Below are 14,947 nucleotides of genomic sequence, written 5' to 3'. Positions count from 1 at the left end.
TTGTAGACAGCCGTTTGTCCGCGTTTCTCTCACGACAACTCTTGCTTTCTGACTGATAACAACACAGACCGCGCGAATATCGGTTTTAGTCTCCATTTTATTTTGAAGATATGGAAAAAGACGAGGAAAACCCTTCAAAATGAAATATGAAGTCGTCATTAATGCGGATTTAAATGTCTCGCGCTGAGGGTAACGGACGCGCGTTTCCTCCTCACGCTCTCCAAGCTGCTGCATTTCTCGCTCAAAAATATTAATCACACTAAGCAGACGTGGATAGAAAAACATAGAAGAAAGGAGAGGGATATTTGAAGCAATATGGCTGATGGCTGGGGTTGGGGGCGCTGGCAGGAGCTCTCCAAAGCTTCATCTCAATGCTAGCTGTGGCAGATGGCAACGGATCATATGGCGGCAGCAGCAGCTCTAGAATGAGTAATAATATCAATTTGAATAAAAAACCGGACTCTTTTGTTTCTATATCGAAGATGGACCTGATCATCCCGTTCTCACCAGACGTACCCTGTGACAACAATGGTCAGCGCATGTGGTGGGCTTTCCTCGCCTCATCCATGGTGACGTTCTTTGGGGGTCTCTTCATCATTCTCCTGTGGAGGACCCTTAAGTACCTGTGGACGGTCTGCTGCCATTGCAACATCAAAAACAAGGTAATGCGAGCCCTTTTCCCTCTCCACGAAAAGCACCATTAGCTGGAATTAAGTGGTCGTGTTATCTTTGTGCATTGGTAGTTTGTCTTAATAACTAAATGGCATTTGGATGGCAGTGGATTGGCATTGATAGAAGTAATTCATTGTGAGTAATACATTGGATCTGCATGACAATTTCGCAGCAAGCACTCAGTCTGAATAAACCACTGGCACAGACCAAAACATGTCAGCATTTGCACATTTAAAGAACTTGGAATTAAGAGATTCATATATATATAGGGTCAACAAATGAAAGCCTTTTATAAAGGCCTCATATGTGTATGAACAAATAACAGTAACGTTATTTATTTTATCCTTTTTTATCCTTGTTAGTGGTTTGTTGATGGATGAAAATGGTTGATAGGTGTCAGTTAGAAAAATATTCAGAGAATACACAAGATTTGTATCAGGAATTAGAGATGTAGAGGTGTACGCAATCAGTAACCCGGTAATCCATTTAAACTGTTACTAGATTCCCTCTGTAACCTTGTAAACAAGGCGTTTAGACACAAGATGACTGCAGAATGAAGTTATGTTAGACAGCTTTTAGTCATACACTGACTGTCTTGAAAGTCACATAGTAACTTGTATGCATTAAAGATGATATTTGTTACTTTGGCTAGTGGTTTGTTGATGGTTGTCTGAAGTATATATCAGCCTTTTAAAAACATATAATATATGGTTCATTATGAGCAGTAAAATTAAAAGCAAGCCAGTACATTAATATAGATGAGCATGGTCATGTAGGGAAACAGATGATCTTTAACTAACAGCCATCATCGACTACAAACACATTTTAGTGTTTGATTTTCATGGGAAACCAATCCAGACCTGTTGCTTGCAAATGTGTGAAATGTAGGATTCTATTTTTCAAATTTTTTCAATTTGATAGTAATGTGATGGCTTCCATTAGGCACTCAAAATGGACTCGGTGAGACCCAGTGTGCGATTGCAACAACAGTGTGGCTTGTCTTCTGCGTATCCATCATCTTTGACGGATTGGCTGCAATTCAATGTAAATGGAAAAGTGTTATTCACATTTCTAGAGATTCAATGCAGACATAAAAAAAGGACCGAAGCTTCATTTTGGCTGCTTCATGTGGGATTTGAGGAGACAATACCCGGTGAGTTATAATTAACCACATGAGGCCTGGATTCAAACAGCCAATACACTTTAATCCCTATTAGTATCTACCGACTAAGATATCTGTCTGGGAATGACTTAAAAGATAGATTAGATGGTTTGTCTCCCTGCTAGTTTGTCAACAACCTTGGCTGTGGGGTTTTCTCGCATTTAAATTGTTGATATGAATGAATTACATGTGCCTTCTCGTTCGGATGAGACTGTGTTGAACTTGTTAGTAATTTTAAATGAGAAGGGTTAATGACGTCTGTGAAGTCACCAGTCTTCATTACCATTTAATTACCTACATGTACAAGCGTTCCAGCAAAGCAGTGTCTGTCTGAAACTGACACTATAGTTCATCCTCTTTGGATGGAAGTTGTTAAAACGCAATCAGGCCTGTGTTTATATCACCTGCTGTTGGGAAGCCTTGATTAAGCCTTGTTGTCTTCTCTGGGATATGATGTATAAGTATAAACCTGACTGATTTGCGTCGTCAGTGTTTCCCTACCAGTGGCTGATGACAACCCGTTGTTGGGCCATTGGGAATGAGTATGTTGTGCCAAGTGATATCTCACTATATCCCGTTTCCAAGAAGAAATGAAAATGGGGCTGTGGATAAGTGTGTGCATTTGATGTGTTTCCTAGTGGAAGGAGACTCTGGAGGGGTGACTTTGTGGACTGGTATTGACACTCTGTTGCAAGGGGAACATGCTTGTTAGGAGCATTAAGAGACTGAAACGTTATCCCCCGTGCAGCTGACTGAGGATGGCAGGTCTTCCAGGCATGGTGTCAGTAATGGGACGCGCAGCAGAGGCCGGCCATGTTGAGCAAGTGGGTGAGACTGAGAGCGTGCCATTATATTAGTCATAGAGATTGCACCATACAGGTGTAATGCACCTGAAAAAAAGATCCCACATCATCTTAGAGTTGCTCATCTGTGCTTCCTGCTTGTGTTTTACACTTTGCGGATTGGTTATTCGCTGTGTCTTCCCATTGTTCTCTAGGTGATAAGTGCCCCTAGGTGCAGTTGTGACACGGAAGGAATGATGACTTAAAGGGTTCATATGATGTTGCTAAAAAGAACATTATTTTGTGTACACGTGTGCAGCAGTGGACCGCGCTTAATTTGTTTAAAATTTTACGTTTAAAATTGAGTAGAAAAGTGCGAGGTTTCTAAAAAAGAATGAATAGAGCATATATAGGCCGCAGAGGAACACAACTGGGTTGCCTGATATAAAGAGACGTAATCCCCAAAACAGAGCTTTACACTTGCGCAATACGGAAATATCTGCTAAGTGTGTTACTTATCTTTGTCAACCTGGCAACCGTGTGCACGTGCAGTCTCTCCACTGTGGATAAACGCGCTTGGTTTCTGAAAACAGCGGTTAGCTTGCAATTTAGCGATCTCCACTTCAATATTCTATCCTCAGAAAAGTGTAATTCATCAACTGTTCATTTACGACACACAGAGAGAGAGAGAGAGAGAGGCTGTGTATGTATGAATTACCACCGTTTTGCCGCGTTTCTCTATTAACAGTAAAGCTGTGGCTTTAATTCCTTTAGAAACGATGATGTTACCAGCTCGTTGTTGAGAAAGATAATATATAGCTCTTGAGCGATTAAGCTATTTAGTTGATAAAACTGCGGGGCAGCGCTAAAAAGTTTGTTCCTGTATGTCTGAGTTCGGCCGCAACGTGATCTGTCTGTGTGTGAGCACTTAACATCAAACTGCTTCTGTTTCACACAAATGCTGGCACAGACGTGCATGTTCGGCTAGAGTCGCTTTGAACTCGTGCATCTTCGGAAGCGGAGACAAGCACGCGTCGGAAATGTAACGCCCCTTACCATAATCGCGAGCTTCATCTTTAAAATAAATGTAAAGACAGAGCCCGAAAGGGGAACAGAGCACTCCAAAGAGAAAGGAAAACTTGAAATCGCATCATATGACCCCTTTAATGCGACTCTCTCTTTGTCCTCTGTGGCACCTTGACTCAGGCTCCAGCTAAAACAAATGTGCTTTACCCCACAATACCTATTGAGTCTTATAGGGAACCGTTTATGTCCTTAGTAAGGGGGCAAACAGAATAAAGGTAGGATAATGCTCAGTTTTAGAGTTTTTTATTTTTAATTTCTTGCACTGGTAGCAGGTAGCAGCACCACTGACAGTAACAAAAACACTTGGCATCCTTTTATTTGAGTTAAGTAGGTTTGTTGGTGCTTTAAGCTGACTTTCTAAGTGAGGGGCATATCGATTCAAGAACCATGGCAAAAAACTGTGGCAACTATGGTAAAAATGCTACGGTAAAACCTGTTAATTGGTTAACAGTATATTGCCTTACTTTATACTGTAAAAAAATTTATAAATCTAATGGGACATTTTGTGTAATTTTACAGCAAAATCCTGTTAAATAAATATTTTTGGAAGTGAAAAAGATCAAGTCATCTTACAATTTGCAGTGCAAAAATGTGAATTAACATTCCCAGATTTCCAGTGTATTCACACTTCACATTTATATATACAGGTGCATCTCAATAAATTAGAATGTTGTGGAGACCCTACCAAGTTATTGAGTACATGTACAGTAAATGAACATACTTTCCAGAAGGCCAACAATTCACAAAAAATTTTTTTTTTATTGGTCTTATGAAGTATTCTAATGTGTTGAGATAGTGAGTTGGTGGGTTTTTGTTAAATGTGAGCCAAAATCATCACAATTAAAAGAACCAAAGACTTAAACTACTTCAGTCTGTGTGCACTGAATTTATTTAATACACGAGTTTCACAATTTGAGTTGAATTACTGAAATAAATGAACTTTTCCACGACATTCTAATTTATTGAGATGCACCTGTATATATATCAGTTAGGCCTATATATATTGGGTTTTTATATTATATCTTATGTTTCTAAATTAAGGTTTATACTATTATATTAGTGTTGTATATTACCATGTTGCTGTTTTATATTTTTGTTTATGACAAATATATTAGTATTTACCTCAGCTACTTCTATTTGTATGTATGTATTTATTTATTTATTTTGCAGTGTACTTTTCAGTTAGTACACTTTTTTGAATATTTAATGAATAAAGCTGGTTGGTTGCATATTGCCATCTTTGCTTTTTTTGAGCCAATCATTTGAGCTATGACAAATCACTTTGGAGCTACAGGAAGAATTGCAACTGATTGGCTGTTGGCATCACATGAACATGCACAGTCCCACAGCCTTTCACTAGCGACTGTCCTGCCGATGCATGAGCTGTGGCGTCAAAGGGAGGAAAGGGAAAGATATGAGGTTTCCAGAACACATCAGAATACATGGCTTTTTTATATTGAATGCTCCTTGTTCACATAATGCTGTAATTATGACATCTATCAGCAGAGGCTGACTTCCACTAGCAAAACATAAATGCTTACATACATACTTTACCTTTAATGAGTTTGCTTATTTTAATAAGGCAGACACTATCCACATTAAATGCATGTTTTTTTGTGACCCAAATTTCTGTTTACATTTTGCCAGAGGTTGCAAAAACACTACTAAAGCAGAGTTTATTGATTTATATCCCATGTTTATTTAATATTGTTTTGTATTTCTGCTCTAAATTGCTTTATTCATTTCCCTGTCTTGTTTTTGAATATTTAATGAATAAAGCTGGTTGGTTGCATATTGCCATCTTTGCTTTTTTTGAGCCAATCATTTGAGCTATGACAAATCACTTTGGAGCTACAGGAAGAATTGCAACTGATTGGCTGTTGGCATCACATGAACATGCACAGTCCCACAGCCTTTCACTAGCGACTGTCCTGCCGATGCATGAGCTGTGGCGTCAAAGGGAGGAAAGGGAAAGATATGAGGTTTCCAGAACACATCAGAATACATGGCTTTTTTATATTGAATGCTCCTTGTTCACATAATGCTGTAATTATGACATCTATCAGCAGAGGCTGACTTCCACTAGCAAAACATAAATGCTTACATACATACTTTACCTTTAATGAGTTTGCTTATTTTAATAAGGCAGACACTATCCACATTAAATGCATGTTTTTTTGTGACCCAAATTTCTGTTTACATTTTGCCAGAGGTTGCAAAAACACTACTAAAGCAGAGTTTGATTTATATCCCATGTTTATTTAATATTGTTTTGTATTTCTGCTCTAAATTGCTTTATTCATTTCCCTGTCTTGTTTTATTGGCAAATAACGTGAATGTGTTTACCAAAAGCTATTGTTCCTTGAAATGAGCCTTTGCTTTTTGATCCAGTGATTTAGTCCATGTCCTGCATGACTACCGTTTTTCATTTTAAAGCTCAAGACGCTCTCTGACCCACTGGAGGGTTACGTCTCAAATGAGGCGTGTGTTTTGTATGCATGTGTTATGAGACTACAATACAAATATATTTTATAGACCTAGGGCTGAACTTTGTATTTTCATTAAAGCACTCAGAATTACTGAGATGCCTAGGAAGTGGTTTTGTTGTGCGCCTGTGTATCCCCTCGTGCTTGGCAACGCGCCGGCTGCCTTTGGGCTAACAGGAGGACAGCACACACCCAAAGATCAGCTGTCCCTCTCACTAACACTCTAACACAATGTACCCTGTGAGTCTGTGCTCGGTACATGCCTCTATAGCTCCATTGTGAGATAAACATCAAATTATTTTCATTGTCACTAAGATAGTTTGCATTTTGAAAATGCAAATGAGTACAGTGGAAGAGCATGTGGTGGAAGTCAAAGGATACTTGGGTGTTACACTTCAGTAGTAATTCTGCTTTAAATTAAGCTTTTTCGAGTACAGTTCTTTTTCCCTCTGGCTTCTTTTAAAGCCTTGCAACAAAGTCCATCTTGTAACCGCTCAATAAGAATGATGTGAAATTGATTTGCTATTGATCACAACAGTCTGTCTATGTACACCTCTTGAATTGATATCTGGAAATGGTTTAAATGGCGTATAGCCTTGGGATGTCACGTTGGCCGTTTGTTGTTGTCAATATGACAAATGAGTATTAGGGCTGCACGATATATCGTTTCAGTGTCAAAAAAAAATCTAATTTCGAATATTCGTTGAATTTAAAATAAAAATCTGCATTTGAATGCAAAAACGTTGTTTGTTTTTAGTTTGTTTTACACAGAACGCATATTTTGTGCATTTTTCTAGAGGGACGTCTATTACCGTTGCACTCGCATTTCGCACAAAGGAGCCGCATGTTTAGAAAGCCATGTAAAATTAATGCAAGTTCAACTTTGAAAAAACATACCTCGAGACTTTATGGCGGGTTTTTTCCCCATCCCACTGCAACTCGTGTTTTTAAATGAAAAATGTACTCCGTGTGATTTCGGTCCTTTCTATTAAACTATGCATACATGCATGATGCTGTTTTGTTTATAGTTGTTTAAGCAACTTAATTATAATTGGTTTATAAACATTATGCACTTTGAATAAACGTGCATTAGTATTATTTTGCTCGATGCGCACTCTTGTGGCCTCAGGAGAGAAGCCAAAAGCTTTTCTTCACCCAAACTGAAAATATGGATTTTAAATTCTAATATAATTCGAATTTTGATCATATTTAAGTAAAAAATTCGAATTTAGTTTTTCAGCTATTTTGACAGCCCTAATCGTTATATTTATACTGATCGATTTCTTTGCTCACACACAGACACCGTGTCACCGGACACGACATCTTCTGTTTATTCAGCAACCGTTATAGGGATTTCCTGGGTTTCTTCTGCGAGGCGTATTTGGAGTTTCCGCGCGAGAGCGCCCTCTGGCCTTCGGATGGAGATTTACTGCTGATCACAGAACCGTGCTTCACTGAAAGATACGCATGACAATCGCAGCTTCTGCCTAATCGCGATTTATCACCTTTGCGATTTAATTTCGATTAATCGTGCAGCCCTAGTTCATAGTATTTTGTCGCACCGCACCGCGCAGCTCGTGTCCTGTGTAGACACAGTGAGAACCACGCAGATGCACGTGAACTCTGAATTCTATTCACTTCCGCGTCTATTAATGAATACACGCAAAATTATACACATATGCGGGAAATTGTCAAAATGCATGTCTCTGCAAGTATCCTTGTAAACACAGTTGCTTATGGCTTAGGTGAAGGTAAACAATTGAGAAAGAAAATGATATGAGAGAAAATTTTGTAGCTTTAACACAGATTTATTAGATTTAGCCTAATTTATACAGTGAAGACTTTGCAGTGTTATTTTACATTTGATTATTCAATTTCTGTAGGTTACCTGAATATTGTTAGACCTGAAAAATATTAAAGCACTGTTTATTTCAATTGTATCTTTGTTCTATTATATTTATCTATGTAGGGCTGCACGATTAATCGAATGCGATTGTCATGCGCATTTTGTTAAAAAAGCCGGTTCTGTAATCAGCAGGAAATCATCACATGCTTTCAGATGGAGCAGAATTTACTACACATAGCCGTAGTTCACTATATACTTTATTTTAATGAAAATTATAATAATAAGAACTCAGATAAACCGTATATTGCCGTAGTCGTGTGTTTATTAGTCACGTTGAATCAATGAAAGCAGTTGAATCTTCTGTTTATTCAGCTGCAGCGATAGGCATTTTCTGGGTTTCTTCTGCGAGGTGTATTTGGAGTTTCAGCGCGAGAGCGCCCTCTGGCCTTTGGATGGAGATTTACTGCTGATCACAGAACAGTGCTTCACTGAAAGATACGCATGACAATCGCAGCTTCTGTTGAATCGCGATCTCGATTCCATTTCGATTTATCGTGCAGCCCTATATCTATGCTTGTAATTTGTTTATTTTCTATGCTGATTTACTCGCCTACAAAATCACCCCAATCATTGATTTTATTTTTTCCAAATAGAGCTATTCAAGTCATCTAGTGATTTTGTTTTCATATCACAATATATATTGCAGAAAAACAAAATATCGCAGTGTGATTTTTTTCCAATATCGTGCCGCCCTAATGAGTATGCAAGTTTTCCTTTCTCTTTGGAGTGTTACACGATTATGGTAAGGGGCGTTACATTTCCGACGAGTGCTTGCGGTGTTTGGCCAATCACAATGCACTGGGTCAGTTGGCCAATCAGAGCAGACTGCGCTTGTCAAAGAAGGGGGCTTTGTTGAAAACGACGTGTTTGAGGACCTACAATAATGTACAGTATTTGAAAAATGCGTTTTTTGAACATTAAAGCATGTCAACATATTCTGTTACACCAAATACACAAAATAATGATCTTTAAAATGGCATCATATGACCCCTTTAAAACTGGGGAAGAGACTTCTCCTATCATCATGGTGCGGTATAAAAATATAAAAACATGTCAGATTTGTTGCTGCAGCCACTAGGATGGATTATGGTTGAATTGAGCGATAAGGATGTATGAAGAAATTGAAACTGACAGTTGTACAGGGCAGTCAGGCCTCAGAGCTGTTTTAGCATACTCTTAAATACTTTTTCTGAGAGTGATTTATTTTCTGTCAAACATGTCCACTTATTAAAGGACTTGTGTGTTGAACACTTCAATTTTTTGGTCCCCTGATATGTGTTATTCTTACATAGTGCTTTAATAATAACCTCAGGTGAAATGTGCTGTTACAGTGTGTGCTACACAGAAATGACAGATCAGTTCATCTGTAGGCAAAGTTGTTGTTTTATTGCTGGAAACAGAAATTATTTAGTATATGTGAGCAAGGCCTCTGAGTTCTGTCTAGCATACCGGCCATAGAGGCCTGACATTACTGTCATGTATTGTTGATATTGGCCCGGCATAAGCATGCACTACAAACACAGGGCAAAGACTGACCGGTTCCCATTGCTGTGGTCAAGACATGTAAAGACAAGTAGACAAGTAAAGACAAGTAAAACACTTGTTTTTACACACAGGACTCGTTCCCATTGCTGTGGTCAAGACATGTAAAGACAAGTAGACAAGTAAAGACAAGTAAAACACTTGTTTTTTACACAGGATTTACACACTTTTGCACTTTTTCAGGGGCTGAAGCCTTTGCCAGGTACATTTAATATATTAATGAATTGATTAAATAAAATAAAATACAATCAGAATGTCTTTTTTTGACAGTTTTTTTGTGTGTCCAATTGATACGTTTTGTTCAAAGGTCAATGTCACAATTTTGAAGTAGAAATAGTGCAAAATTATAAACATTTCTGCTTTGTTTTATATCCTAATTTTTCTGTTTTGAATGTTTCAAAATCCTTGAACTTCATATTTAACTGAAAAAAAGCCCAGATTTTCAATGTGGTCTCAGACTTTTGGCCCCCACTGTATTAGTTGTAAAATTGGGGCTTGGTTGCAATAGGAAAGGTTTGCCTGAGTCAGGAGAGGCATTCCTCGCTGGTGGCGACACCAGATCTCACTGGCTCGTCAAAACCGTTAGCACATGGGAAAAGATAGCAGGATGGCCATTGCTGGAGCTCACAGAGGAAGCCGCTGCTGGCTGGATCAGCTGCTGTTGTCTTTAAAGAGCCTTGTGTGCGTGTAATCTGTCTGCAGTCAGAGCCACCATGTGCTGTCATCTCCACTAACCCCTAGCTAATATTAACTAGACCACAATTAGACGAAACACAGTTTGCCTTCATATTGTTATTTTGAGTTTAGTGGAGGATGGCTGTATGAAAGCTGGTAAAGAGTTACAATTAATGACTGTCTTTAATAGCGATTCATCAATGTGAATCAACCCTCTACGCACACTTTGGCAATATAATCGCCACTGGCTAGTAAATAGAAATTATTATTACTTATTATTAAAAGATACTACTACTACTACTACTAACAATATACAACGCACTAAGGATTGATGAGCTGCTGGGTTCATGAATATTAAATCACGTTGTCAGCGTTGCCACGAACTGATTTGCTGAAATCAAAACATTGACTGTAATAGAGGAGCGCCAGCCAATGAGAATGCCGTTTGCGCATTAGCTCCGCCCACTACCGGAGAAACCGGCATATCTTATGCATGTTCTTAAAAGCTGAAGAATTCTAAATGAACTCCGTTATTTTTACTGGAAAATACAACAAAGAATATGGTTTACATGTAGCGCGTCGATTGAGCGTGGTAGACTCATGCTCTCTCTCTCTTTGCATGTGTGAGAAACCGCGTTATCAGCAAAGCGACGGCGAGTCGTGCGCCTTCACACTAGAGTTTACGGTGCGTCAAATACAGGTGCGCTGCGCATCTATGCTAAACTTATAATTAGCCTCTCACACACATACTGGCAAGTAAAATCTAAGAATTTATTAGCCAATGGCTGACGATAGACAATATTTAGTCGCCCAGAGTAAGATTTAGTCGCATATGCGAGTGATTTACTTGCAATGTAGAGGGTTGTGAATTGTTGGTCCTTATGAAATAATCACAAGGCCTCTTGTTGTGTTTTGTCTCAGAAGAAGTAGCTCTTGAGCTTTGAGAGTGCGGTTCTACTTTTGGTAACACTTTCCTCTCAAATGTCTTTGGCACTTCACCGTTGCAAGATGAAAATTGATGCATTACTAATGGAGCAGTCCGAGCCCTTCATTTAGAGAGTTATCTGGACGCCTATCCAAACGCGGCCCCTGCGACCAGCCCCTGAGCTCTGATTCGCCCACATCTCAATGAGCTTAACATCATAATTGGTGCTTTGATTGGAAGCAGTGATGCAGTGTGGAGAGGAGAGGAGAAGCGAAGGGTAAAGGACGTTCCTGTGACCTTCAGGGATGTGGACTGTGCTGCCTAAGCCTTGCGCTGCTCTGTGATTTGGCTCCATCTCTCCAGTGTGCTCGCAAGCTTAATAACAGGTTGTGCTTCTGATGGCAGGCGGCAATTTTAATAACCTGCTTGGCTCTTAGCATGCACTACAGCACATTGGTGTGATGAGATGGAGTGCGTTTGATGTGCCGGCAAAGGTTATTCCACAAATGTCAGGCTGGTTTAATTGAAGAAACGTTACAAAAGCAGCTCTTCTCAGCTCAATACTGTTGAAAGCTTTTTAAATGAAACCACATTTTTGCTCTTTACTTTTAGGATGTATAAAGACCTCTTTTAAAGCCTCTTGGGTGTTTCATTTGTTTAAAAAGTAATAGTCGAAGGAATGGGGCTTGTGAAAAGTGAGACGAGCGTTTGTAAAATAAGCTGCTCTGCACATGACATGGCATGTTAACATCATGTAGCCTACATATGTTGTACACACTGAAACATAAGTTCATTGTTGTAGGTCTTGGAGAAGGAAGCAATTAATGCAGGTGTAGTTTTTTTGAGCTGATATTGTTGGATATGTTTCTGTCCGTCTTGTTTCATTACATTAGCTACTTAACGTATCATGTAAAAGTACAGCTGTTATACATAATGTAACTGTACTTTTTATACTCGTTTCACTTTTTTATCCCGAAATATAAAGTTTGTGATTTTTCTAAGAATGGCACATTGAGTAAAACGTATATTAGTGATAGAATTATACTAGAAGATAGAATTATAAAGATAGAAGATAGAACTATAAAATTAGATACTACTCTGCAAATAGCAAGACATCTGCAAATATACATTTTGAACATATATTATTAATGCTAATACACAACGCACAAATAAATAATGCTATTGTTAGTAATGCACTAAAATTTTGGTAACCAAAAATATTTGGAGCAGAAATCATTGACATCCAACAATAGTGTTGAGTTGGCATTTCACAGATGGTATAATTATATAATTAAAAGGTTGATATATAAACTGCAATTTAAATGTTTATATACAACTTTTTATGTTAAGTGTTGATTATTCAGTTAATTAGATTAATCAGTTGATCATTAAATAACCTTTATTTTTGTTTTCAGTTTTCTGCTATTTCGGTTTAATACTACAATAATACTATACTAGTAAATGACATAATACTACTCAAATGCATAGTAGTTCTGATAGTAGTTCAGCAGATAGATGTAGCTCAGGACATAGTGTTATTCAGTCAGTAGAACACAGGCTGTTGTTTTTCCCAGCTAAACCTCGGGGGACAAAGGACAGATTATCTGCTTACAAGTGAAATTGAGTTGATGGTGCTGGATATTGTATTTGATAGAAATAATCACATTATACATTTGGTTGTGAGGCCTGTTTCTAAAACGCAATGAGTATGTTTTAGGGCTGCACGATTAATCGAAATTAAATTGCAAAGGTGATAAATCGCGATTAGGCAGAAGCTGCGATTGTCATGCATATCTTTCAGTGAAGCACGGTTCTGTGATCAGCAGTAAATCTCCATCCGAAGGCCAGAGGGTGCTCTCGCGCAGAAACTCCAAATACGCCTCGCAGAAGAAACCCACAAAATCCCTATAGCGGTTGCTGAATAAACAGAAGATTTAACTGCTTTCATTAATTCAACGTGACTAATAAACACACGACTACAACAATTTTTTTACAACAATTTATGGTTTATCTGAGCTCGTCTAATTATAATTTTTATTATAATAAAGTATATAATAATGCATTGCTGATCGACATAGCCTTTATCACTGCTTAGAATACTATGAAATATGTTGCGTGCCTTATTCTGTGTAAGAAGCCACATCATCTCACAGAAGGATTTACTACAAACACTCGACTGACGTTATGAAGTGAGTCGTAGTTCACTGAACAAGCTATGCAAACAGCTTTCATAATCGTAGAACGATTTCTTTGATTTCATAATCACGCGATTAAATCGTCTGCGATTATGAACGCGATTTTGCATAGCTTGTCAGTGAACTATGGCTCTGCTGCTCCATCTGAAAGCATGTGCTGGAGATTTACTACTAATCACAGAACCGGCTTTACTGACAAGATACGCATGACAATCACATTCGATTAATCGTGCAGCCCTAGTATGTTTACATTCACATCTTAATAACCCAAACACATGTAAGGTCAAGTAAACAGTGATTATAAACTGTAAGCAAAAACAATCAACGGACATGGATCCCCCCCCCCCCATTTTGCTTCATGTAAATACTTTAAATGGTGCTCTGGCAGTTTAATCAATATTTGCACATGTTGTGTGCATGTCTGTTTATGTTTTAATGTCATAACTGGAGAAAAACAAGACAATTTCAACATGTTTACAAGAGGATGTGTAAAAACATGATACTCTTTCATTAATATTATTTCTTATAGCAAATTCTCTAGCTCTTTAAGATGTGCAACATTCATTAAATATTTAACACCAACATACTACTTAAAGATCATATAGCACACACAGGCACATACAACATATTTGATCCCCCATGCATTTGCCTTTTTAGAGGTTGTGAGACCACCTGACAGCCCAAGAACCATTTTTCCTTGTTGATGAGCTTTATATCCCTCATGAATCACATTCAGCACACTTGGAAATTAGGCTGCTTAATAGGCGTCTTGTTTTTCTGGGCTGGTCCACACTAGCAATCTTGTTAACATTCAGGCACTCCTGCACATCTTAAGTGCAAAAATTATTTGCGTCGCTCTTGCACCGTGTGAGTGTGAAGTCTCACGGTTTGGATGAGATGCATAAAACAAGTGTTTCCAGCCTCAGTGATTCTGCTCAGAATTAGGCCGTCAGCACCATGGAGAGCTCAGTGCAAGTTTCAGCCGCACAAATCCAGACACTGGACCGTTTAAAGGGGTCATATGATGCTATTTTAAAGATCATTATTTTGTGTATTTGGTGTAACAGAATATGTTGACATGCTTTAATGTTCAAAAAACACATTATTTTTCAAATACTGTACATTATTGTAGGTCCTCTATGCCCCGCCTCTCTCAAACACGTCGTTTTCAACAAAGCCCCCTCCTTCCGACAAGCGCAGTCTGCTCTGATTGGCCAACTGACCCAGTGCATTGTGATTGGCCAATCAGAGCAGACTGCTCTGATTGGCCAGCTGACCCAATGCATTGTGATTGGCCGAACACCGCAAGCACTCGTCGGAAATGTAACGCCCCTTACCATAATCGCGAGCTTCATCTTTCAAAATAAATGTAAAGACAGAGCCCGAAAGGGGAACAGAGTCGCGGGACAGACACAGTGATGAAGCTGGTATGTGTTTGCAGTACACAAGCCACGGTTAAGACAGCTGACTCCACTGTGATGTGACCCTGTCTCGCTCTCTCTCTCTCTCTCTCGCT

At 38.7% G+C, this 14,947-nt stretch overlaps 1 protein-coding gene across 11 annotated transcripts in view; it reads left to right on the top strand.

Annotated features, from left to right (window-relative positions):
- Positions 1 to 367: 367 nt before the first annotated feature.
- LOC107747466 (calcium-activated potassium channel subunit alpha-1) overlaps positions 368 to 14,947 on the top strand; it is a 261,309-nt gene continuing 246,729 nt past the window's right edge. For all 11 annotated transcript variants that reach the window (XM_016561980.1, XM_016561979.1, XM_016561987.1 and 8 more), the window contains exon 1: positions 368 to 662. In XM_016561980.1, coding sequence (XP_016417466.1) covers positions 372 to 662 — 291 coding nt within the window. In that variant the 5' untranslated portion in view covers positions 368 to 371. The remainder of the gene's footprint in view (positions 663 to 14,947) is intronic.

Source organism: Sinocyclocheilus rhinocerous, unplaced genomic scaffold (genome assembly GCF_001515625.1).
Source record: "Sinocyclocheilus rhinocerous isolate Xijiao unplaced genomic scaffold, SAMN03320098_v1.1 scaffold2664, whole genome shotgun sequence".
Lineage (NCBI taxonomy): Eukaryota > Metazoa > Chordata > Actinopteri > Cypriniformes > Cyprinidae > Sinocyclocheilus > Sinocyclocheilus rhinocerous.
This window is presented reverse-complemented; position numbering and strand designations above follow the sequence as displayed.